Source organism: Sinohyriopsis cumingii, chromosome 1 (assembly GCF_028554795.1).
Source record: "Sinohyriopsis cumingii isolate HCF-2022 chromosome 1, ASM2855479v2, whole genome shotgun sequence".
In the NCBI taxonomy this organism is placed as follows: domain Eukaryota; kingdom Metazoa; phylum Mollusca; class Bivalvia; order Unionida; family Unionidae; genus Sinohyriopsis; species Sinohyriopsis cumingii.
In genome coordinates this window covers 113,157,983-113,185,514 of record NC_142961.1, presented here as the reverse complement: position 1 = coordinate 113,185,514, position 27,532 = coordinate 113,157,983, and the positions used below count along the sequence as shown (strand labels likewise).

Genomic DNA, 27,532 nt, shown 5'->3' with positions numbered 1-27,532 from the left:
TATTGGTAATACAGACTGTCGCTCCAACATTACTCAAAGCCTGTAACTTTCACCCAGTAATATCTGGCTTTCAGGGTTGGTTTGGTTCTGTGGGGGTTTATGGTATTTTTTGCACATGATAACTATACATCGCAGCCAATATATATAGTGGAAGAAGACCCCGGCAAGAACCACCGATACCCGGGAAGCTACTGGCAAGCTTTCTCACATACTCGCGTAGGTCGATTCGAGACACGAACATACGCTGACAGAGTGAGATTTGTGAGTGATTTGTTAAGGGGTTCGCCTACGACCGGTCAGCCACCGGGAGCCTTTCCATGGGGGAACATGGGGGACAATGGTACTATCTTCTAAAGCAGATATAATAATTACTTCTTTTTATGTATAAAAAACCAAATTTTACATCCGTTATGTGAACTCATTATAGTACATTTGCTTCGATATATAAAATAATGGTAGATTGATTGATATAATTTTATATCTTATATGCATTAACACAGGGGCGAATATTTCGTTTTGAGACCTCTTAAAAGTGAATTTTCTTTACATGATAATTATTGTTTATAATGCCGGTTTGACGTTACCAAAAACCCCAGAGGTGAGTTATGTAATCGCTGATTCTTCTCTGGCTTTACTCCTTGATACCAGAATTTCCATTTATTTTATGCTCTACAATACTGCTATTTACAAGTAGTTCATAACTTAAAATAGTCTACATAAAGAACATTTGTGTGTGTGTGTGCAATAAAACATTCTTTACTGCATGAATTTTGCTTTAAAAGTCAATAAACGTTAATCATCTATTTGGCTATTTTTCTTTGCATCGCAGACCGGATGAAATACACCATTTAACGTGTTAGCATTGTGACCGGTTTTCACGTCTTGCATGCTACGCTTCCGAGAGGACTTGTTTTGTCAACTCTGCGCTCCTCTTGAAAGGTAATGATGTTTTTGCAATTGTAAATACGCACTTTTTACTAACATTCTAACTTAGTTTATACATGTACAATTCCAAAATCATGATAGACTAAACAATTGCGTTTTTAAGCAAACAGTAGTTTAGTTCATACAGTACCTACTTTCACTTTCGCTTTTCCAAGAAACGATGCAGTGTTAATGGAACGGCTGATAAAGAGAAGCCGCAAGGACATTTACTATATACACCTGTAAAATTTGTCTTTAGACATCGAATAACTCGGATATTTGCAGTTCAAAAGGTAAAGTCTGGGTCACTGAAACCTTAATGTGTCTCGTATCTGTTTTCTCTGCACACAATAAATATAGTCACTATAGTGGAACGATCTCAGGGTCGAATGTGTGTGTGTGTGTGTGTGTGTGTGTCGCTCTTCAGTTTCGTATTATGCACAGGGTTAGATTTATAAAGAAAAGTAATTTCCGTGGTTTTCCTCACGGATTATACTGGCTTATACTGGCTGTGTTCAAATACTTTGTATATCTTATGTCTTGTTAAAATAACTTTTAATTCCCTTTAGTTGGTGTATGATTGATTGGTGTAATGTGGGTTATAGAGTATACAGATTGACTTTACTTAAGATGTGCAAATATAACGAAAAGTTGCTAGCTCCGCTTGCTCGTTTGCACTTCCTGGGCTTCAGAGAAATTGTGTGAAAAAAAGCCGGTAACTTTCTCTTTACATTTTATATATTTGGTAATTCATTCATTTCACTTTCATATGTTGGTATTATCTAGTCTTGCAAAATTCGTTTTCCCTATTTTAATAACTGTTAAAGATACTGTGATTTAGATTAGTGGTTCCCAAACTTTTTCGGGCCTCAGTTCCCCCTACCTTAATCCGTAAGAAGCATTATTTAGCATTGGCGCGTGCCCTCGGTAATCCCACCGCCCTCAGGGTTCGGTACCTCCCACTTTGGGAACCACTGCTTTAGGCTAATTAAGGCTGATAGTTTGAGCACATGGGAGCAGTCATTTTCGTTAGGTATATGCTTATATCTTGTACAACATCCACAAGCACAATATCGAAAGAAATTTCAGCCACAGTACATGAAAGTAGAGCAGAGGTATGCCAACATTCTCTCCAATGTGCATGTTACAAATGTGGACAAATTCACCATAAGCCTGTCACTCTCTCAGAAGTTCATAATATCAGTAGTGTGCCCCCCCCCATATATAAGCAAATCATAGCATCGCCATCATCATTACTAGATCACGCCAAGTTGTCAGCATGAGAGCGTTGTCATAATCCGATTATTTGATGCCTGCAACTAGACCTGATCTTGCAATCAATATCGCATTTATGTGATAATTATTTTGTTATATACAAATAAATTGTGAAATAATTATACTATTAATTATGATGGAAACTTACCAACGTTATCAATGACGAACTTCTGTAAATGGGCTGTAATGTAATATTTTAGTACGCGAGATCTAAGTATGATCTTGTTTCAGACGAACCTTAGGCTATATTAGTTTATATATACAGGTTTTGAAACTTCTTATTACAGAAGTCATAAGCCGAGTGCCCATCTTTCTACGGTCGTTTATCTACTTCAAAAAATGAAATATATATATATATATATATATATATATATATATATATATATATATATATATATATATATATAATCGAGAGCTTGGTTGCGATGTCACGCCAAGTATTTATGATCCGGATATTTGATGCTGACGACGTGCTCTTGCAATTAAAACCTATTACTATGATGAGTATATTTTTGTTATATAACTTTCAATCTTGAGATAATTATACCATTGATAATTTCAAATTCATTTTTATGGAAACTCACCAACGTTACCAGTATTGAACTTCTATTGCAACCAGGAAATCTCGACGATAAAGTAGCTCCAGCCTCGTTTGAGACTATGGTTATACTGAATTAGAAAATTATGGTATTGGTTTCATACTTGTATGAAATGACGGTAAAAGTTCTTGCTGTTTCTGGGGTAGATAAATGATCGGCATATCATAGAAGAAAATACTGTTAATTTACCTCATGTATTAAGATTGTGTGACAAAATGTAAAAATGTGTTTTATACACTCACCATAGTAGGTAGCTGTGACAAAATGTGAAAATGTGTTTTATACATTCACCATAGTAGGTAGGTGTAGACTATTTTACCATATATATTCGTCGAGGGGAATATGATGTTAACGGAGACAGCAGCCATTAAAGTATAAAACGATTTTTCATTTCCTATTATGAAGCCATGAATGAAATTATAAATGAAGTCGAGTAAAGAATGAAAAGATCGTATTGGAATATTTGTGATGCAATTTTTTACCTTTATGGAGGAGAAAAATAAGTTTTATGAAACATTAAATTACATTCTGACTGCCTTGAAGTGGGGTCAGTATAAAGGATATGCTGGTTCATAAAACTTCATATTCATCAAAACCAAAGGTTATAATTGTTTTATTACACGATTTATTGCGAAACGGTGAAACTGAACTTGAAAGTCTATGATGCCTCAAAAATAGATCATGATCTCAACTAAAATTACTGACATTACAACAGTGCAGTACGTTTATTTATCGCGCGCGCGCGTGTGTGTGTGTGTGTGATTTGGATTTTTAACGTAGCTTTAACAATTTTTCAGTCATATTGCTACGATGTCTGCAGCGTGGCAGTTTACAGTGATGTCCAGCACTGGGGCATCATGCCGCAGACATGTAGCACGATGTCCCACCCAGTCACATTATCCTGACACCAGGCCGACCAGTCCTAACACTAACCTCTTAATGCTGAGTGCCAAGCGAGGTAGCTGTTAGTACCATTTTTGTAAGTCTTTGGTATGACTCGGCCTGGGATCGAACCCACGACCTTCCGCATCCGAGGCGGACGCTCTAACCACTAGGCCACCGGAGCGATCGTTTTTTATTTATCGCAACTCATGCGACCCCTTGTCACCAAATGAGGAAAACAACAAACAAAACAAGAACAGCAATAAATATATCTCACATGCATCATGTGAGAATATCAATGTTTGTATGGGTACTTTCTGATATACAGTTTTAAGCCACATGCCAGAACAACTCGTTCACCAATAGCTTAGGCGGCACAGCATTTGGATCCTAATCAAAGTGTTGTGGGGTCGATACCATCGTCCATCCGGTATATTAGATAGTAAAAGTGTGATAAACAATAAATATGCGATGTTGTTCACAGAATCACATAACTCTGTCTGAAGAAACTATGTAAGAATTTGTGGAAATACATTTTTGGTGTGAGCGAAGAGATCGAAGTGTTAACATTTAGGGTGTCTTTTGATTAATAATTTAACTTTTGCAATACATGTTTAAGATCTGTAAAGACAATGCACAATAATACAGTTCTAGCACTCTGTAGTTCAGTCACTGTCATACCGGACTCACCATCAGATGATTCAAATCCAGCCCAGACCAGTCTTGGTCGGCCATGTAGTGTGTTGCTCGGCAAGACAATTTACTCCTCAGTGCACTGACACAAAAGTAACCATTAAAGTTTTGATTAAACACAGATCATGAACCAAACGTTTGTATTTCTGTCGGTCGTTTCGAGGTTCTATCTGTTCACCCATTTATCCATCCGTCTATCGTTCAGTCTATTTTCAGAAGAGGGACAGTCACATTTGTTTATGACAATCGACCATGCCTTCCGATGTGTACGAAATCGTCTTCTCATTTGATACTACTGGTTCTATGTACCATTGTTTGACAGAGGTTCGTAGACGGTTGAGAGCAATGATCCAGCTGTTGAAAAGTAAAATTCCTGGAATCAAAATAGCCATCTTTTGCCACGGCGATTACAGTGATATAAAGAAGTATGGTTACGTTACAAGACATGTTGACTTTACAAACGATGCTGACAAGCTCTGCTCCTTTGTAGAATCTGTCCAAGGAACCGGAGGGCAGGGAAAAGCTGTATACGAACTTGTAATGAGAGAGGTCCAGGAAAAATTATTGTGGACGGATGGATCTCACCGCTGTTTGGTTTTAATCGGAGATACTATACCACACGAAGCATATGACGGCAAAAATAGGCGGAACCTTCATTGGAGACAGGAAACTGTTCAATTGAGGGATATGGTAGGAATTTAATGTTATTCACATATGTTGATATAGGTCAACGGATTATGCTCATTGCTATGGTTATTTGCTAGAAGACAATTTTAAATGGAGAATGCTTGGTCACAAAGGTCCAGCAACGTTTAATTGCAAGACATTCATTATTTTATGTACAGAGCAGTTGCGTCTCGGACGAAATGGTTTGATAACACAAAACGTCAGCAAAAATATAATGTCGATCACCATTTCCTTGTGCAAATTCTTGTTAGTACATCAGCTCCCGTCATCTGCGAACTCATTTGCATGCAGATAATTCTTTTTTCCGGTTGTATTACAGAAAATAAACTTCCACCTAAGTTTTAGTTATTGTAGGAAAAGAACAAATTTACTATACAATTTATTTTAATTTGAGAGGTTATTGTTTTAAATTAGTGTTTTTCAGACAGTTTTAAGAAACAACTTGATATCTCGTCACCAAACCGATTTGGTCATGTACGATAAGTAACATGTTTATTATTTTCTTTCATGGCTATAGAACGTGAAGATTTACGCCGTCCAATGTGGCTGCTGCAAAACGGGAACAGATGAATTTTTCCACTATATTTCCTCTCAGACGTTTGGGTACCACATGAACCTTACAGATTTCTCTCAAGTTGAAACGTTGCTTCTCAGTATCTGTTTTCGTGAGGCAGGACTTGAACATGTAAGTAAACCAACGTGTTGACTCAGCTTTGTTTTCTAGCTTTGACCACGCACACATATAGAAACATGTGTGGAATTATGTTTGTGTCTCTGTCTCACCATCTCTTTCTGGAGCAACGGTGGCTCAGTGTTTAGCTTGCCAAACACATGCCCGAAAGGGTGCGGATTCGAACCAAAACATCCGAATAGCCTGGGTTAGCCTTGATAATAAATAACTTACATTTGTTCTTGTGCTGTAAAGCACCAGACCACTAATTCTCTGTCTGTCTGTCTGTCTGTCTCTCAATCTGTATATATATATATATATATATATATATATATATATATATATATATATATATACACACACATATATAGACATATATACACACATATATAAACGTTTGTTATTTTCATTTAAGATAATTTTAAAAAAATACAGTAGTGTGAGTTAAATTCACAAATAGTCCTAAAAGTTACATCACAAGTCCAAATATGTAAAGGTTAAATTGAATTTAAGTGGTATTCTAAATATATTCCTTAATCGAATGTGTTGATGTGCACGTCGTCTGGAATGTGCTAATATGCCAATGGCATGGAGTGTGACGATGTGCTGACAATATTTTAATGTATCGTTATAGCATAATCTCAAATATTATTATCTGAATTCACTATAATTCCAAGTTAATGATTTTGAACATTATTGAGCACTTTGTAATTCCAGTGAATAATGATTTTTATAAATTAATCCACTCAAATTAAAAACTGAACAAAACAATAATACTGATTTTGCTTCAGATGTAAAGGCAAAAATTAATAATTGGTGCCACTAAATATAATTTATCCCACTTGAGCCATCTCATTATTAGATTAAGTGATAATTGCGTCTTACCAGACCCAGATTGACCTATGATAATTGCTCTGATAGAATTTGGTATCGCTGGATATTTGATTGGCTCTTGCTTTCGTGTCGCTTAGAAATCAATGATATCCATGTTGTAGAAATATAATAAATAATATGAATTTATGTTGCGGTCGATGCAGAGCATCTGCTTTCACAAGTGGATTGACAACAATTATTATGCGTGCACTTACAGGCAAGTGTGTGAAATGTTGTACAAAAATACAAATTTATTTCGTCTTGTATGAAGACAGGTGGTGATATCGCTGCTTCATTATTAAAATTACCAGGAGCTAAATACCCAGGAGATAAACGTTTTCCTGGATATAATAATTATAGTCCTGGAACTCGATTTGATATTCGATTTGAAGAACGAGATCAACCAAGACCTGGAGAGTATCCAATAAATGCGATTGAGAAAGCGTGCCATATTCATAATCTAGCGTATAAAAAAAGGATTTACAACAACGTCGTATTGCAGATGTGAAGTTGATTCGAACATTACATTGCAAACAAATAAATCTATCAGAGATAAACTTGTTAGCTTCCTTGTAAGATCTGCGATGAAGGGTAAACTGGTATTAGAGGCCGGTAATTAATTAGAGTTTTTTTTTTAAGAAAGATAAACAAACAATAATATTTCAGTATCTCCCGATTGTGTTAGATACAAACAGATGAAAGGAGATGACTCTGTCAAGCAAAGCTCTCTCAAGTAGAGTATCTCACTTGTTTCTGGGTAATATTTATATGACTTATTAACGCGATTATTTATTTTTTGTGTCATCATTCAGCAACTACAGTAATTTAAATGTATGTGTGCCAATTAACATAACACAATTCAAGAAAATGTTTTCTAACCTGTTCATGCCGACGAATACACTTCCAGACTGACTGGAAGAAAAACTTCTGTGTGTCTTTTATTGTCATTTAGCCCTGACGCAGAATATTCCAGAAAATCACGTGATTGAGTTATTCTGGAAATTCTGTTGGTTATTCTGGTAATTCTGTCGATTATTCTGTCAATTATTCTGGAAATTCAGTCAATTAGTTTGGAATTCAGTTTGGAATTTAATTAGTTTCGAATCTCTGTCAGTTTTGGAATTCAATTAGTTTGGAGTTCAATTAATTTGGAATTTAATTAGTTTTGGAAACTCTGTCAGTTTTGGAATTTAGTTAGTTTGGAATTCGAATATTCTGGATCTCGTTTATTCTGGAACATTCTGAGTAGGCGCTAAATGATATAAAATGCACCTGGAATGTTTCTCCCGGTCAGTCTGGTAGTGTATTCGTGGGAGTAAGCAGGTAAGTAAAACATCATTTAGTAATCTAGGGGTTGTATTTGCGCTATACTACACAATTGTATATCATCTTGGTTGAGGAATATAATTTAAATATTTATTTATTATATAATGAACTATGAAAATATTAATGTTATTATTTCTATAATTAAAATATTAAAATATGACGGCATAATAATATGTCATGAATTTAATCCAGAGAAAATTATTTGTAATTTTCAATCATTACTACAACGAAAATTTGAAGATAGATATACACTACCAGTAGAAAACCAATTTATTAAGCTGATTCAACAATCTATGTTTCATTCCTTGGCAATGGTCAAAGATACAGAAGTTGCAAAATTCGTATCTCTCTCACGCGTAAATGAAAATATTAGATCATAATTATCTCACTAATACGAAACCAAAAATATTAATACGCGCGTAAGACAATTGAGAAACATTATGTCAGTCGTTAAAATGAAAGCGCTGTCACCAGTGACTGTAGTGAATGTGAAAACGTCACGAAAGGGGATTGTGAAAGTGAAAGTTATGGCAACAGCGAACGTTTGAGCTTTGTCGGGGGTAGCGGATTCTGATGAAAACAATGACAATTCCAATAATTAATATTTATCATTGATTGTAATAATAATGATTATAATATTTATTCTGATTCAGATTTATCTCTGATCAGATTTATTCTGATTCTAAACATATTTTTTAATTCTGAAAATAATGTTTATTATGTAATTTTTTGTTTTGAGTAGGATTTTCACAATTTTGAGTAACATTTATCACATCAAATTATAAAATCTATGTAATATTAACATTTTTCCCATCAATTTACAAAATATTACTAATTTTTATGATTTTTAAGTAGCATTTACCCCATCAAATTACAAAATCTGACTGATTTAATAATTTAGAGTATCGAGAATCAATGAAAAAGAAGACTATAATATTTATTCTGATAATAATACTTATTCTGATAATAATATTTATTCTGATAATATTTGTTCAGATTATAATATTTATTTAGATTGTAGTATTTATTATGTAATTTTCTGTTTTTTAGTGGGATTTTCACAATTTTTTGAGTTTCATTTACCCCATCAGATTATAAAATATGACCGACTTTTATGATTTTAAGTAACATTTACCTGAAATCTGGACGAGGATCAATACAAACTAAATTCTATTATAATATATTTATTTGTTCCTTGACAAAGTCAAGAGTGAAATTATTATGTAATTTGTTTCTGTGTTCGATTAGAATTTTTATTATTTTGAGTATTATTTGCGCTACCAAATTGATGAAATTGCTTGATGATCGGATTTAATTTGAGTAATGTACCCATCCATCTGGTGAAATTGTTTAATAATCTGATTTAATTTGGGTAATATACCCATCAATCTGATGAAATTAACCATTAATTTGAAATAATATTAATAACGATAAAATCAATAATAAAATCATTGAACATAAAATTGTGAATGAAATTGATTAATAACAGGAAAATTTATGGGTAATACACCCATCAATGTTACGAAATTAATCGATAATCTGAAAAATGAGTAATATACCCATCAAATTATAAACTCTGACTTCCTTGACTTTGTCTAGGTTGAGTAACATATACCCCATCAAATTATAAAATCTAACTGATGATTAAAAAATAAATTTTGTTATAATATATTTATTTGTTCCTTGACAAAGTCAAGAGTGAAATTATTATTATGTAATTTTTTATTTTTTCTGTTTTTCCGTAGGATTTTAACAATTTTAAATACCATTTACCCCATCAAATTATAAAATCTGACTAATTTTCGTAATTTTAAGTATCATTTACCTGAAATCTGAACGAGAATAAGTAAAAAATAAAATTCTGGTATATATATTTTATTTCCACTAATTATGAATCAGGATTGAAAAATTCTGTTGTATACATTTTGTTTCCCCTGATTATGAATCAGGATTGAAAATCAATCACTAACGTGAAGATCTATGATCTTACATACAGATTCAAATTTAAAACTTCAGTTCCGTAGATCAAGTAAACGTCCGGATCGGTCAGTAAGTTTGGAACATATTCTTGATAATAGCGGATTATGACATCGCAGATAGACCGGATTAATGGGTTCTTGTACGATCAAATATCCAGAAGGAACTTGAGGTGTAAATGTGTATGAAATATATCCTTGCTGAGCCTGACAAGATTTTTCAAGATCTGTTTGAGAACTGCCGTCATTTGCGTCACATACAAGATTAACCGCAATTGTTGATGTTATATTAACAATACCTGGTGAAATATGACGACCGCCACCGTACGGTTCATTGTTATGTTTGAGAATATATACCGGTGGGTTTAGTTTTCTCCATGCGGCTAATATTTGTTGGAAGTATTTATCGATAATATCATTGACTAATTGTTTTAGCCCGGCTGTGGTAAATTCTGGTATCACAAATGTTGGTAATTCTGCTTCGGCTATTTTATAATAATCGAGAAATACTTGTTTACTTTCTTTGCTAACAAGCTTATATCGTCAGAAGATTACAGATTCAATAATAACTAAACTGACATACTCAAGATCTGATACAACTTGATTTAAATGTTGTATCGATTTAATGCTCCGTTGTTTTTCATCGTTATTGTAGTGTTATATGATACTAGAAAATAAATATTGTATAGTATTTGATATAATTCTATGTTCATTTTTAATTTTGTTGGCACATAAATTAAAAATCTTTTCATTAGGAATTTCAGAATAATCAAATAAATCATCTTCTGGTATGGAAGAAGGAACAACAACATTTTTAGCAGCAGGTAAAACCTTTGGTTTGCCAGATTTTATTTCCTTCATTATATTAAAATTATGATATCCACTATTCCATGGATATTCTTGTCGATACCCTGGATCTTTTAAGAAATTTTCTTGTCCGTGAGGAAATTATCTAACTTTGGTTCTGGCAGAGAGCTTGATAAACCGGTGGTATCTCTGACCATCCTAATAGAAATCTAACCAATGAAGAATTTATATCTACAGCGTAATCTTGCGAGTTTATTTATATCGCCGCTGATAATGTTGGTTCGTGAACCCTAATAGTTTTGGATTATTTTCAAGTCATATATTTAATTTTGCGCCGACTTTCTTCGTTTATCTGTTTAATTTGATAATTACCCGTGGGAATTCTAACAACTTGCTAATCGGGAGTTCCATCTGGTTTATTTTTATATGAAAATACCAGTGAATTGTTTGCTGATAATCCACAGAATGATTTTGATCTAATATCTGGCCAGCCGTAATATACTCGTAATTGTGACAATGCTATTTCTTTCACTGGAATTACAGTTGGAAAGTTGACACTAAATTCAGGATTAGTTGAGCTTGCTGATATCATCGTTGTATAGTAATTCGTTCGACGTTGACATTATCATTATTATTATTATTATTATTATTATTATTATTATTATTATTTAAAAACGTAGTTTCTACCAATCATTACCTCTTTGTAAATTGTAATCATTTCTATGAACTCAGCATCTGATATTATTCCATCACTTAGGCTTGATGATATCAAGGAAGATAATTTGGAGTATGCGAGTAGTCTATGCGTGTAATTTTATTATATACTCCTGCAATTTTGTATTTAAACATGTACATATCTTTTGCTATAATATTAAGAACACCGGCAATTGTTGTTGCAGCTGAAACACAAATTGTTATAATTGCTGACAATGTCATTGTTTTTGTTGATAGCAATACTCCTGTTCCAGCGATAATAGAGGACGCCGAATACACAATTATGTCAACGACTACTATACGCCTGCGATATGTTTTTACTTTGTATATTCGTGAACAATATTTTGTTAGTTTTGTTTGCCATTCACGTGCTTGATTGTATCTAAAACTCTGAACGTTGATTGGATACGTGGTAAATTTACGTCATGGATACGTGGTAAATATACGAAATTTTTGCATCGCTGAACAAGGACAGCCTATACACACCATTGACTTCCGCGGTATGTTTGATAGCGTTATTTTCCCGTGACCATGTTGGTGAGCCCGATGATACTGTGTATACCATGTTGATGATCTGCTTGTGAGGAATTTTAATCAGATTATTTTTTATAACAATATCAGGAATTCCATTGATAACATCTTCTAGTTTTTTTATTATCTAATATCATCGATATTATTCTGCGCTATCGTGATTAACCCTGAAAAATGATGTAGGTTCTCTGATAACACCTAATCGTCGATTAATCGTTTTAATGTCTGACGTTTTTAATATCGCCGAGTTTTGTGTTTATTTCAGAGATTTTAATACCAGTAACTACTGTTTTTCCAAAGAAATCATCAACAATTCCATTTATTCTTTTGCGAAAATTTATAAATGTGTTCACACGAGTAGTATAACCATCTTTTAATGTGATCACTTCATTATTAATTGAAACTAACGAGTTCTTTACAGGTTTCTACCTTCGATATATTTTTTTTTGTTACAGCGTCGTTGTCTGATTCTGGTTCTCCATGATCAGTTATTCTATTATTAGCCATATTGAGAGAACCAATCATTGTATCACCGGTGTATCGTAAACGATTAGCAACATTTTTTATAATTTCATTTCTGATAGTTGCTATTTATACATTTGAGTCTCTGATTCTACCGCCGTCAGTAAATACTGAAATGTTATCCGTGGTAGCACCGAGAACTCTACGAGCTCTGTCGACCCTCTTAATATTACTCCTCTTTATAACAGCGTATTTATCCTGAAAAATAACTTAATTCAAGTTAACTCCAGAGAGGTTCATAAGATCAGCAAGATCATCTCCAGCAGCGTAATTCGACAAATCAGTGTCATCTTTTTTCTTTTTGATAGAAGATCTTCCGTAAATATCAACCATTATATGATCAGTAATTATTTAAACAAAGAACTCGTGTACGTATGTACAACTTTATAAGGTGAATCGAAAGATTTTTACACAGAATCGAGTACAGCAATTACTTTAGGGCCACATATTGGCGAATCGGTTATTGTCTGTGTTGGTAATGTTGAATACCAGGCGGGAGTATTTTGAAGATGAGTGCTTTGCACTCTGCCGACATATTTTACAAATTATTTTGGTGGTTCCAACCTATACGAATCGAAATAAACAATACCACATGGATCTATCGCGTATGCAACCCAAAGAATACGTGGACCTGAACTTTTATCGAGATTAATGATACCGGTTTCAACACGGTTTAGTTGCTTTGGTAATTGATTACGCATAAAACACATCTGACATTTTTGATATTTAATATTTTATCAGCATCTAGTAAATCAAAATTGGATATAGGAAGGAGACGCTTTGCGTTTAACGAAGTGAAAATCGAAGTCACAGACCTTTTCCGTACCATTTGGGGTTCCTGGTAATCTTAGAACCCTTCCTATTTTTTGTAGAAGTTTTCATTCCTTTTCTGTTGCTTTCTTTAGTGCCACTGCATCAGCAGTCCCAATAGCACCAAGTGCAGCTGCTTTTGCAACAGCTGGAGCCTCAGCGTATATTAACGCTGGTATAACTGCAAGAAAAAATACCGCCAGTCTTGTTTAAATCGTTAATGGCGCGCGCAGAAAGATAAAGTTTAACGCCTGTTTTTGATTGTTTGTCGTCATTGTAACGCCTGAGTTGACGTTCTGACAATGATAGTTTATTTTGACCACCTGTAATCTGATCTTTTTTAGTGATATTTTTATTCCTGAGTTCTTTGCGGATTTCGATTGTAGCTTTTTAATCTGACCAGGAGTCAGACTGACACTAACATGATGATATGATATTATAAATATCATGAGCGATTTAATTACTTGTTTTCTACTGGGGCATCAATTACTTTCATTTGTCCACCAGAACCTTCAAGTAACATCGCTTTATCACTGAATATAACAGTGATTTCTCTGTAATTACCACCAGTGGGTAATGCGTTTACTCGAGCTCGAAAGTGTATATCAACGACATATTGTCTATTTAAATCAAGGTGTTTCAGTGAAAAGTAATAAATCGGATACAGATTTGTAAAATCTAGTTGTGATATTTGCAGACCATACTCAACATTTTGATCACGTCCCATGAATGTCATCTAACGATGATGTGCACGTGCAACATGATTATTCTCAAAGTTCAGTATTATATCCTCAGCTTTTTCTCGATGCCCGTGTATCCTTAATGAAACTTCAATAACACTAAGTTTGTCAAATATCATTGAACTGCGTGTTTGTGAGTTTACTCGTGTAGCATCTCGAAAAGCAACAAATACATGTCTTGGTGCAAAAAAAACCCAACTTGTTGAGATGCTATATGCCATGTGAATAAACCATTAATATTACTTTGAACACTATCTGTCGTCATCATTAACCATGATAATGTTGATTTACCACCTTGACTCGTAAAAGAGCAACCGTTGATCTTCGTCGATTGATGGAGTCAGTACTAGCATCCATAACGAAAGTTTTGTCATTATTACTTTAACATCATCACCAATAGGGCGCCAGCTTGCATTATCGTCTGTAGCTTTTCTTACAAGCACAACTGTAGGCTTAGCTACAAAAATAACCTACCTGACATTTCTGCAAAATCCAAAGATATGTGACAGTGGAATTGCGCATGAAAATCTTCTACGATTATCTTTCAGCATTGATCGACGTTTTGCTAATCCTGAATGAAATTCTGGATTAATACCATGAACCACCGACCACACATCAGCATCAGCGTTGGCGGTGAAGTTTCTTGGTTGTCTTATATTATACTGTCTGTTGTAAGGTTGACCAAAATTATCCTTTATAAACATCATTGATGGACGAGCTGATCTTGAATAATCATCTGAATATCTTGCAAGAACCAATATCGTCGTGGCAACTTCGACGTCGTACTGACATATTTCAATGTTTCTTCCGTCAATCATGTATGTAGCACTGTTGAATAACGCCATAATAACATTATTAACAAAACCAACTCTAACATCAGCTCCATATTCAGTATCGTCTGTTCTCAGAGTTTCACTTTCTACTTCAGTAAATGCTATAGCGGGTACGAAATATCTACTTGTATCCTGAACCTGAAGTTCAATTCTTCCACGCTGATTTCGCTGTCGTGCGTCATAAGAATAATACTAATAATCACGCACAGATTCATCTTTGATAACTGGCGCATCCATGTTAAATGATGGATCAGATATACGTTTAAACATTTTTTTATATAATTACTATCGTCTAACACAAAGACCACTTTCTGCTATGAGACTTGTATTTATATATTTTTTCTGATAGTGGTACACCAGCCAATTCTGCTAGTTTTTGATTCGCAGCTTGAATTATTATTTTACTAAAATTTGAAGGCATAATTTCAGTGCTGGGTAATTTTACTGGTTGTGGTTTTCTTTGTATTAATTGTGCTAGTCTATACGAGATTGCTGAAAATGCTTTACCGGCAATATCAACATCACCAATACCTTTATCACGAACATCGTCAATAGGTTTCATTGATAGTTGTTTAGCAATTAGTATTGCTTTTGGGGCTATCCGTCTAAATAGATCCTGAACAAAATCACCGAGTCCACCACCGTAGATCGCTTTATATATTGGTAATCGCGAATTTATCACCCTGACCATTACAGGTCCACGTTGAGCATTATGTATAATCATCTTATTTTCTTGTTACTGATTTAATTGCATACCCCCAATCACTGTGGTAATCATCAACGATGTCATCAATAAGAGACAGATAAACATTAATATATATGATACCACCTGTAAATAAACGTTGACAAATATCAGCTGCTTCATAATAATTTCTGGGGAATTATTACTGGTTCGTTTTCCGTCAATCAAAATTTCTAATCTTTCAACATCAGCAAGGACATTATTTGGACATGGATTAATAAGACCATTCCCTCTGGTACCTGAACCAAATACCACTTCCAACTGTTTCTTCTTCCTCAATGCGAGGTGGGCTGAATGGTAAAACTCCGGGTAAGGACGCTCTTCTTGCTTCGTTGACTTGTTCCTTAAATTCTGCAAATTTATCCTATATTCACCAGTGATTTTAGGTATACCATGTGACTTTCGAAAGACAAAACGAACTCAATTGTGTTTTGAAACACTGGTGGTATTTTGATCTAATAACACTGGTCAACAGTGAAATCATTACTGACTTGAAAAGGCCCTAATCTGTAGTATTTTGGTGTGCCGAACACGAATATAACCGTGAAAAATTTGTATTGGCTCTCGTTTTGAAGATATTCATATACCTCATTTTCTATGTTTCACTGTGTAAATTTCTCCAGTAGGACTGCAGCAACATCCGGAATAATGATGTAACATTGCATAATACCATCATGCTCACATCATCCACAGTTGATTGCATCATTTTCTGATGCAATGCAATACTAATGCCATGCGGCTGCTGAAGTAAGTTGACGTCAGCAGTGTACTATACATGTGTAGGCCTATTATACTAATGCCAGGCGGCTGCTGAAGCTGACGTAAGCAGTGTACTATATAAAGCCCAATCAGATAGGTTCAGCATTTAAAATATTTTAGACGTTGTCCGAGACAGTTCAAGCTACTGTTACATAAAACTTATTATTTTATCCATTTACGTACAATAAAGAACAGTAATGCCTCGAAAGTGTGTTAATACCGCGGACAATTTTTGCTATATTTGTGGGGAAGTGACATTTGCCAACCAGAAGAAAAGTATCAATTCTCAAGTGAAGAAGGCATATCATCTTTACTTCGGATGCAAGGTTGGTGACCAAGACAAGCCTTGGGCTCCGCATATATGCTGTGCTACGTGTACAACACAGCTTTCACAGTGGTTGAATTGCAAAAGGTCATCAATGCCGTTTGCAGTCCCAATGGTGTGGAGAGAGCCAAGCAACCACCTAAATGACTGTTACTTCTGCTTGGTGCCTCCTCTTTCCGGCGGAATAACGAAGCGAAAGAAGTCGAGAATAGTCTACCCAAACATTCCGTCTGCATTGAGACCAGTTCCACATGGTGAGGGACTTCCTATTCCAGAACCTCCAGCAGAATATTCTCTTGATTCATCTGACGAAGACAAAGGTGAGTCGACCTGTTCTTCTCCTGGTCCATCAGCATGCAGTGATCCAGATTTTCACTGTGGTGCATCATCAACCCCACACAGAATAACACAGGAAGAACTAAATGACCTGATTCGTGATTTGGACTTATCAAAGAACAAGGCAGAATTGCTAGGATCAAGACTCCAACAATGGAATCTTCTAGAAGAAGATGTCACAATTACTGCATATCGAAAGCGCCACCAGCAATTGGAGCCTTTCTTCAGAAAGGAAAGTAATCTGATATTCTGTTCCGATATTGAGGGCCTCATGAATGCTTTAAAAATCACTCATGACCCACAAGAATGGAGACTATTTGTGGACTATTCGAAACTGAGTCTCAAGGCTGTGCTTTTGCACAATGGAAACATTCTTCCATCTATTCCAGTAGCGTATGCTGTCCACATGAAAGAGACATACGATAACTTAAGGCAGCTACTGAATTCCATTGAGTATAACAAGTACAGCTGGCACCTCTGTGGTGATTTGAAGGTAGTTGCCCTTTTAATGGGACTGCAGCAAGGATATACAAAATACATGTGTTTCTTATGCGAGTGGGATAGCCGAGCAAGGGAAATGCACTACATGAGGAAGGAATGGACTCACAGGCAGAATGTAGCCATTGGAGAGAAGAATATCCAACACCCAGCTCTGGTTGAGGCTCAGAAAATCTTGCTATCACCCCTTCACATCAAACTAGGTTTGATGAAGAACTTCGTGAAAGCCATTGACCGGACTTTGCCAGCATTCCGATACCTGCATGAAAAATTCCCTCGACTCAGCGAAGCAAAGATTAAAGAGGGAGTTTTTGTGGGTCCTCAGATTCGAGAGCTTTTCAAAGATGACCGGTTCAACAACTTGCTGGAAGGTGACGCGAAACAAGCATGGAATGCTTTTCGCCTAGTTTCTACAAACTTCCTCGGAAATGTTAGGGCAGAAAACTATAAGGAACTAGTAGAAGACATGTTGATGAAGTATAAGAAACTTGGCTGCAATATGTCTCTAAAGATTCACTTCCTTCATTCCCATTTGGATTTCTTTCCTAGCAACTGTGGTATTGTTAGTGATGAACACGGCGAACGTTTTCATCAAGATATCGCAACAATGGAACAAAGATACCAGGGAAAATGGTCCACTACAATGCTGGCTGACTACTGCTGGACACTCCTCAGAGATGCTCCCGAACAGCTGTACAAGAGACAGGCGAAGAAATCTAAGATGTAGTCAATGACTTGATTTTTTATAGGTAGGCTATTACAGTTGACCTTTTACTATTGGAATGCATTTCGTTATGTAAACATTAATTTCTTGCAGATTACAAAAAAACTAGAGCCAATTTTGCAATTTGACTGTCATATTCGTGTTCAGCACATAAAAATTGATAAGAATTGACTAATTTTATTTCAGTAACATGACTTTTGTAAAAATTTGTTGTCCAGTGTAATATATCAGGATGTGGATATCCTGCTGCAGCAACCATTACATCATTTTTTAGAAGTTGTTTACGACTTTCTTCGGTAAACCGGGCTGGTGGTTATGGTTTTGGTTTTGGCGTAACAAGATCCCTTACATCACCGACCGCCTCATGAACTTTATCAACACTCTTAAGTATTTGTTGTATTTCTTCTTGTAATTGTGGATGAACATCAGCTATTTCAGCTGGAAGTCCTTGTAGAATTATTTTAAATAGGTCTTTCTGCTTTTTTCCAGTTGCTTTAGCGGTTTGCTCCAAGGTAGGAAGAAGATGTTTGGTAGTCTCTGTAACTCCTTCGGTTGCCTTCGTAACTGGTTTAAATAGTTGTTCTGCACCTTCTGCAAATTCCACCTGAGACTCCTGACGTGATTTTAGTTGCTGCTTGACAGCATCACGGACAGGGATATATTTTTTAATTGACTCTAGTCGGTCTTGAGCTAATCTAGCTGTGCGAGATTCCATTATTGATATACTATTGATTTATTACTCACACACTACAGCAGCAGGGAGGGTGCGACGAAAAAATGAGTGTCCGACGGGTAAACAAAAACGCGCATAAAAATTTGAAAACACGAACGGCAAAGATTAAGTAACAAAATGAGCTAACCTAATTAGAAAAACTATCGGTTTTAGTTAGAGGCTTCGGATTAGCGTTATTAACCTTATATTTTTCATTTTGTTCGTATTAAGTTTTATTTTTCAAAGAAGACTTTTCTAAAAGGAGGTCTGTTCACCTTCTCTGCTGCTCATGTTAAAACTGTACCATACTTTGCATTGTGACAGTGTTGCTGCAGTTTTATTATATAGATATATGGTGATATATGTTGACTGATTTATTTCGTTGGCATAGGCGCATCACCATTATTAGTGCAAGAGTATTTCATCTTTGTTCGCTATACAGTAATATATTTTTACTCTCTTTTTGCCTTTCGAAGAATGTTTCGGGGAAACCAACTGAAGCGATAATTGTCAAGACACTATCAGACAAGGATTCATTGAAAATGTTACCAAAGACCACTGCATCGGCTCTCGATTTGGAACTGGAGGGTAAGTATGAAACAAAATATCTCAAACGGAGAATGAGAGTATGTTCACGACAATGAATAACCGCTTTCTACTAAATGGGGTCTTTTTCGAAAGTTCAGTATCAATATTTGTTTCTTAACTTTTAATTTATTTTGATGTCTCATATCACTCATGAGTCTCCTAAATGCTGTTTCGTTTCGTCACCAGTTTGCTTGGGCCATTTTCCGTAAAATAAGCTCTCTGATAGTTGTGGCTGTCAAAGTATGTTACAGTTCTTCAATTAATCAATATATGATATCTTCTTAGTTTAATTGTTAATACAGCTTTGAACGTTTTGTATTTTCTTTTGGGTATATTTTCATGTCAATCTTCGTTTGCATTTAAACATATTATTGTTAATTTATTGATGCTGTATGATTGATTCTAAGGAGAATCTGCGATCTGCTCTTTGTCTTTACAGTATGCAGAATTTAAATTTTTGTTGATATACAGTTTGCCTTAGATCAAACATTTTCTCTTTGTTCTGGCTGTCATATACTTTTATTTATTCACGTATCTATTTTCATTAGTTTATTGAAAAACAATATTATTCTGTTTCAAACTAATGAAGTCTTCTTCTATTGATTGTATGTGTCCCATTTTTTCTTTTCGGTAGTATAGAAAATTTGGTCTTTGTTCTCTGTTTTTACAGTAGCTTTGAAACGTGTTAGCAAGTACTTCGTTTAATGCTATCTCAACACCATTATATGTTACTCCATAATACATAATTATTAAGTTCTTCTGTAGTACACGAGCTTCACAATCGCCAATAATCAAAAGTAAGACAGGATTCTTAGATTATCTTTTTGATCCTAAGCGAGGGTGTTAGTGTATACTTCATATACGGGTATTAAAAACAATAGTAAACTCTTAAAATCAAACAGACTACTACTTATCTCTTTTTTTGGATATTTATGACCCTAATATGAGAGAAAGACTTCATAATCTAATGAAATATATTAAAACATAAAAACTCGTGTACTGATAACACATTATAATCGCTAGAGGGTGTCCCTATTTTCATCACTTATACTTACAACTTTACAAGTACAGTTATGTTTAAATACAACTATAATTAGACAAGTGAACATTTTTGAAATTGTAAAAGTTTATGATCCGAAATACAGCAAATCTGGGCCTTCAATGCTTTTCCAATACTTACTGTAAAAATTGATATTTCTGTTAATAGCATTAGTTATTTATTTGGGTAAATAATAAAGATAAGTGTTTTATATCAAAGCATTTGGGGAGGATGCTGAACGGTAAAACATCTGTAAGTTAGCGGCAGATATAGCTGGCTTCTACTGAGATTATCATAAAATTTTCATAAAACATTACGAGACCGAATGAGCTATATGAAAATGTGATGCATGCTACGTGTGTTGAATATATTAAATTATATTGTGAAAATGGAAGGTTCTATTAATGTTAAGGTAATTACTGATTTAGGAAACTAATCAACGACAGAACCTTGCAGGAGACAAATTCAAAGTAACATCTCGACTGGGATGCCCTTTTCTTGGTGTAAATCCCCAACATAGGTGATATTAATATTGTTTCATTTTTCATATGCACAAGATTTTATAATGTGGATTTTTATTCAGATTGTATGGTTTTGGGTCTGTACAATTATTAAATTTACGCTTAAGGTTTCTTGAAGGTTGCATCAAATGAAATTATAACTTAGAGTCACTGCATCATCTAAAATGCATTAATGCGACAGACCAATAAATGACCGCAAAGTGTTCTTTCCCTGTATTCCTCAAATATTTTGAAGCCATTCTTTCACGTTTACAAAAACAATTGACACTCGATTCCTCCTCGAAAGTACATGGAACTGACCGTATAAAATGGTACCGCAGAAGTGTGGTTGGAAAGTGGTATCAACCTTTATGGGTGAGCAACCTACAAAACTCATGTGTTACATAGCAACAGTAGTAGTCGGCATCAAATTTCAAATGTCATTTGTTGTGAACATCCGATAATAGACCTGCTTGAAAGTAAAACATGCTTAAAGCAAAGCAGTACGTTTATTTAGTGCATGACCAGAGGATAGCTGGCGGAATAGAACTTGCTCACCCCTGCAGAAAAACAAATGCAAAAACATTGTCACAGTTTTAGCGTAATGAGTACTGTTATACTCTAATGGTTAATCGGAAGCATTGTGATCCATAGTATTGAATGAATGATACGAACTTTGTAATTGCACCATGAATCCAATAACATCTCCTCCTATATGTTTTAGGTATCTTTAATGCACATCAATACACAGCGTTATGTATAGATCATGGTGCCATTTGCAACAAGCTATTATTTTAGAACCATGTCCTCTTTGTCGATGTATGTTGGATTTATTTTTTTAAAATACAAATGATTAATATCAGTTCTGTCTAATTTTATTATAAAAAAAAAAAACAATTGTAGGAATGATCTGCGAGAAATGTGGTGAAGGAAAACTGTCGGAAGAATTTCCTCCAACCACCATTACAGATGACTGTGACCATCCAGCAAATATTTGTTTGAGGGTGAGTTTTCATACAAGCCCAAATATACAATTTATTTTCAGAATATATCGATATACATTTTCTTTAAAAACAGAGAATACGTTTACATTTTGAATCAATTTAAGATCCGCACAATACATGGAGTTAGAAGAAAATCGTGCCACAATGTGTAGTTTGATATTTTTTCTTAATCTTTAGAATGGACTCTGAATCACGTTGTAAGTAAACTACGTTTTCTCAAACCCCACCTCATCAGATTTCTAAAGCTGGCATGAGCAAAGTTTAATTGACACTAAATCATTGCTGTATTTTCCATGGATTCTCTGTGCTGCTTCAACCCGAAGCTCATCGTCTGGGCTTTCCAAAGTTCTTGATACAAATTAATAGAACCCTGTAACACTGACCTAAAATGAACAAAGGTTTACGATTTGGATCCTGTACAAAGTAATGGCTAATATTTGTTACAAAACTTTACTTATAAATAAATGTTTAAATTTACACTTGCATAACGAAAACTTGCTTCATTTATTTCAAAAAGGACTACAGCTTCAAATCTGTTTTAGCTCGATTTAGAACATCAAAACAACACGTCAGTGATATTAATAGAATGAATATTTATTTTAATCATTTCAAGAAAAGTATCAGTTGTTTGACATGTATCAAGTAACGCAAGGGAATAATAAATCATTTTAGCGAGTTCAGCCATTTGCTTGCATGCCCATTTTGTTCATACCTTATTATACTGATATTTTGTCATAGTGTGTTGTAGAGCATGCTAGAATGCACAATGTATGCCCACACGAAGAATGTGCTCAAGCTGTTGACGACAACAGTGAGAAATTACTTCTGTTCGAAGCCATTCTGGATGAGATGTTTCTTGATTACAACAAAATCTTGGAGGAAAATTTGCGCGCCGCCCATCCTGACGGAGACGTCATATATGTGTCGACCCTGACAGGAGATTCAGAAGTAATCCCATATAACGCCAGTATGACTATTATGCAGTTGAAAGAAAAAGTGCAAGACAAGTTTCATATAGACCCGAAGGACCAGACCTTGCTATACAATGAAAAGAGACTTAAGGTAGGGAGTTCCCACCCGCGTTGAACTTAAAATCAGTTCAACATAAATGGTGAAATATTTTGAATGCAGGTGACTGTCATTTCCCAAGTAATATGCTTGATTTCAATAGTGACTTTTATTGCAGTAATGATGCAGGAGTAGCACTTACTTAAACATAATGCCAGTTTAACTGTCCTTTTCAATATGGTGCAAAATTCTTGCTGTTAATCTGTCAGAAGCTGCATCTGATGAAATAGATTATTATAGAAAGTGCCTATGCTATATGACTATAGGGATTTTTATTTTGTCGCAAAAGTAATGAAGTTTCTTACACGTTTGATGTTTTTGTCTCACATGCCAGGAAAGGACAAAGTAATAAAATGTCTTTCTTTGTATATGAGATTTGTTCCTCTTGCAGGTCAGGAAAGGATTCAGTCAACTATACACCCTGTCTGACTTCTGCGTGGCTAAAAATTCCACGATCTACATCCTTGTTCCCCTTTTCCGTGTTTCGGAGGATCTAGACCATGTGGTGTTTGACCTCTCATGGGGTTTCCCAGAAACGCATGCAGATTTTCTTGATGCCTCATGCTTTGTATTCCAGCAATCCAGATTCACACAGCTAATTGATTGGAATCACCCCACTGATGATTACTACTTAAACGGAGCGGTAAAACATACACAAGAGATTACAACAAGTGGGGAAAGTACTGGACACCAAAGGATCGATGTTCATTTCAAGCGCCTGCCATCTTTCATAACACACATCTTCTTCACACTTAGCTCTTGGAAGTCACCAAATTTATCGGCTTTCTCCAACCCCAGCCTGAAATTCTTCGATGCACGTGAGATAGATCGCGATCTTTGTGAGACCATGTTCACGCATGCGCTGAACTCCCCAGCTGTGATCATGTGCTCTATCGTTAGGACCGGTAAAGAATGGTTAATCTTGGAGTACGGACCAGAGGCCTTGGCAAATGGAAACGCAAAGCAGTATAACCCAATCAGAGAGAAAATCGAGGAGCTGATCAAAGAATCATATGATGTATAGCTCTGACTGCTTCGTGTGGCTCGATGACTTCGATGTTACACACTGTTGAACAGAAGTTATGCACATAAATATATAAATTATTGTGAACTCTTTTGAACTTGACCGATTGTTTTTGTGCATTATGAGAATTTCTTTCAGGTCATTGTTTTTACTCACTGTTATATCCTTATAAATTAACATCTATAATGCTTTTATATAATAGTCCACGTTCAGTTCTGTCTTTCTCTGGTGACTTTGCATGAATTTGGATACGTTTTCTTCAAGCTTTATTTTAATTCTGTTTATTTGTTATCGGTCATGTGAATTGCGCTAGTTTGGCACATTTCTGCTGGTGCTAGAAGGCAAGAATGTTAGGCTTGTTTGGGGTTTGAAACGAGCTATTTGCCATTCTGGTAGTGATTTGATTTGCCTTGTTTGTTTCAGCAACAGCAAAATTCAAGTTTATTATTAATTTACTGTCGATCTGGATCCCTGCCTTGAATGTGTGAGTGTGTGTGTGTGTGTCTGTGCGTGTGTGTTGGTGATAAAGCGGAAAATGTAACCATTAACTGGGCCCATTTCTGATTATATTATCATTTTAGCTCTACAGTTTCACAAAACCTACGCAGACTACTTCCACTCTCATTATAATTGACCAAAACGTTTGTTCCAACCTAATAATTAAATTAAAACATGGGTTCTTGTTTTAAGTTATTAATGTGAATTGACCCCATTAAATTCAGTAAAAGGCCCAACCAGAATGTAACTACGTGTATAAAAAATTGTCTCCTATGTTGTTTAGTGTGGCATCAGTACTGCAAAAAGGTAATGAAAGAACGAAATTTTATTTTAATTCAGCTAATCATGTGCTTTTCTCTTTTAGTGCCTTTTTGCGTAAATCTTCCCACTGTCACTGATTATAAAGTTGAAAACTAGTTTCGGCGAGTCGCTACGTTTGTCACCCCAACTAAAAAGAAACATCACTGTGTTTTGATAAAATACTATAACATGATTACCAATCCTCACGTTTGCAAGCTGTGTTCCAAAAAAACTAAAACGATCATTCCTCATGCAACAAACTCTGTAAGAAGTGAATAGAGCGAATTGTTTACCCCAGGTCAACGTGTTCATGATGTTACAGTGATTTTTCTGAATTATGTATCAAAATTATTCAATGAGTATTTGAGCTAACGTTAGATTATTGTTTGCTGCAAAACACAACCGGCTAACAGTAAGGCAAGAATGACTTTTTTGTGTGTAAAATTGCTGTTTGTAACATACGCAGCAAGTTTTAATTTAATGCATTCAATTATCGTTTGAGGGTATTAAGTCTTACAGTTTCCCGCCAAACAGACCCAGCATGTTAAACTGTTACATTTCTAGCAGGCATACTCAGCATGTGCAAGCATTGTATCATGTTTATATATTAATTACATAACAGTATCATGGTGGCCTAATGCTATTATTATTATTATTATTATTTTGCTATTGTTGTTTCTGATGCTTGAGAAAATTTGTATGGGTGTTAATTTTGTTGATGGCTAGACTGTAATGTATTATGTTTGGTCAGAAATCTTGCATAATTGCTGACAGACATATTTCTGGCCATAGTAGTATAATTCCTAACTCAGCCTTCGTTTTATAAATGTCTAATATTTGACAGACCATAACACTTCATATAGTACTCCATATGTTCATATATATATATATATATATATATATATATATATATATATATATATATATATATATATATATATATATATATATATATATATATTAGTTCTGTATTATACTGCTTTACATAATTTTCTTATCATAATCATGCTTCTGTGTGTTTATTCAGTGTATTTTTCAATAAAAAAGGAAGTCTCTTACGAGCATAAGAAGAAAGACCAACTGAATTAACCGATTTGCTCCGACCAACAAAGAAACAGAGGTTCTAGGAGCCATAGTTGTCCGCACCAAAGAAGCTGTGCACGACTGAATAAAGTCTAGGTACTACACATTGTTTGCAACCATTATAAAAATTATCCTGCATTCAGGTCGGAAGAAAAGCAGTTATACGTTTTCTATTATCATGCTAAGCTTTTTGAAGTAACAAAGCCGAGATGGACTGAATTTAAACAGTAACAGTTGTCTCTGATGTAGTGGTGTAGATACGAAGGGTATTTAAATAGACCCGAATATTAGCGCTGTGCACCAAAAAGTGCCATGTGAATAAACAGCACACCAATAAATCCTCTTAAAGCACTCCTCATTCATGTATAAGTTCTCAGTCGGATTATTCAAATATTAGATACCATTTTGTATTTATTTTTTGTTTGTTTTTCATACACTGAAAAAATTGTTTTACCAGCAACATGTTGGTTTATGAAACCACCTGCCCCTCGGCTAATCTTTGATAATGTGATTCAGCCAATAATCATTTGAGATCGAGGTAAGTCAGGGATGCATGGAGGTTGCTGTGTTCCCTCAGAAAAGCTGTCACGATGGTGGATCTAGTACATTTTCACAGAGTAAATGGATACTACTGGTGTCTTTGTGGTTTGAAGTATTCCTTGACTTTTGGCATCACTTTGGAATCATACAAATGTCCAGCGACACTAGCATAGTTCAACATCTGTTCATGGGCGATTGAACCTTTGCCACAAAAAATTAACGCGTATAAACTCTTTACAGTCCAAATACTTCGTGCTCTTTGTGGTTTCAGCTTATTTTCTTAAATCCCAACTATATTATTGTATATTCAGTCGGGTTCAAAAAAGTATATCTAAGAGTCGTCATTCTTTTCATATTTTAAAAGTAACTGTTGTTTGGGATTTCAACCGTTTTTCCCCAGCTGTCAACATTAATGCCGTGATAACAGAAATATCTGTCAATGTGTACTTGAATATCTTCCTCAAATGCTCAGACAGCTCCCGCTCACCAATCGCAGACGGCATCCGCCAATAACTTAGGTCACCTTCCGTGGATTTGCATCAGTCTTTAAAATGATGAAACTTACCTCACAATTCTAGGATATAGCAGTTAAATGAGATCAAGGCCGACTTGAATAAAATTTTGCGTATGCAGTTCCGCCAATTTTATTAAAGTCGGCTTTGATATCAGTCGGATGTATCCTAAAAGAGTCGAGTTTTCAAAGTATTTGATTTGCTCAGTAACACAATTGTTTCCTTTCTCTGATAATTGTATGCCACCATCATTTACCTATGTTTACGCCCACACGCATAAATCTGTCGGTGTCAGGTGCGCTGCATTTTCAGCCGATGTTTTTTTTTATTTATATGGAACTCAAAATTGTTTATCGTACGGCATAACAAATATTTTACAGACAGGTTCAGAGAAATAAAACAATAATGTGACAAAATA

At 35.1% G+C, this 27,532-nt stretch overlaps 1 protein-coding gene across 7 annotated transcripts; it reads left to right on the top strand.

The window, feature by feature from the left end:
• The first annotated feature begins 835 nt into the window (after positions 1 to 835).
• On the top strand, positions 836 to 27,532 carry LOC149807642 (uncharacterized). 7 transcript variants are annotated; one of them, XM_089969042.1, is made up of 7 exons: positions 836 to 939; positions 4,579 to 5,063; positions 5,578 to 5,745; positions 19,435 to 19,546; positions 21,989 to 22,089; positions 22,828 to 23,151; positions 23,549 to 27,532. In XM_089969042.1, exons 2-7 carry the CDS (start codon positions 4,626 to 4,628, stop codon positions 24,179 to 24,181), a joined length of 1,776 nt encoding a protein of 591 aa, XP_089825168.1. In that variant the 5' UTR covers positions 836 to 939; positions 4,579 to 4,625; the 3' UTR covers positions 24,182 to 27,532. The 7 variants fall into 7 exon arrangements, with proteins under 7 accessions (XP_089825168.1, XP_089825172.1, XP_089825198.1 ...); XM_089969046.1 differs by having other exon boundaries at positions 868 to 939; positions 4,590 to 5,063; XM_089969072.1 differs by having other exon boundaries at positions 871 to 939; positions 4,864 to 5,063.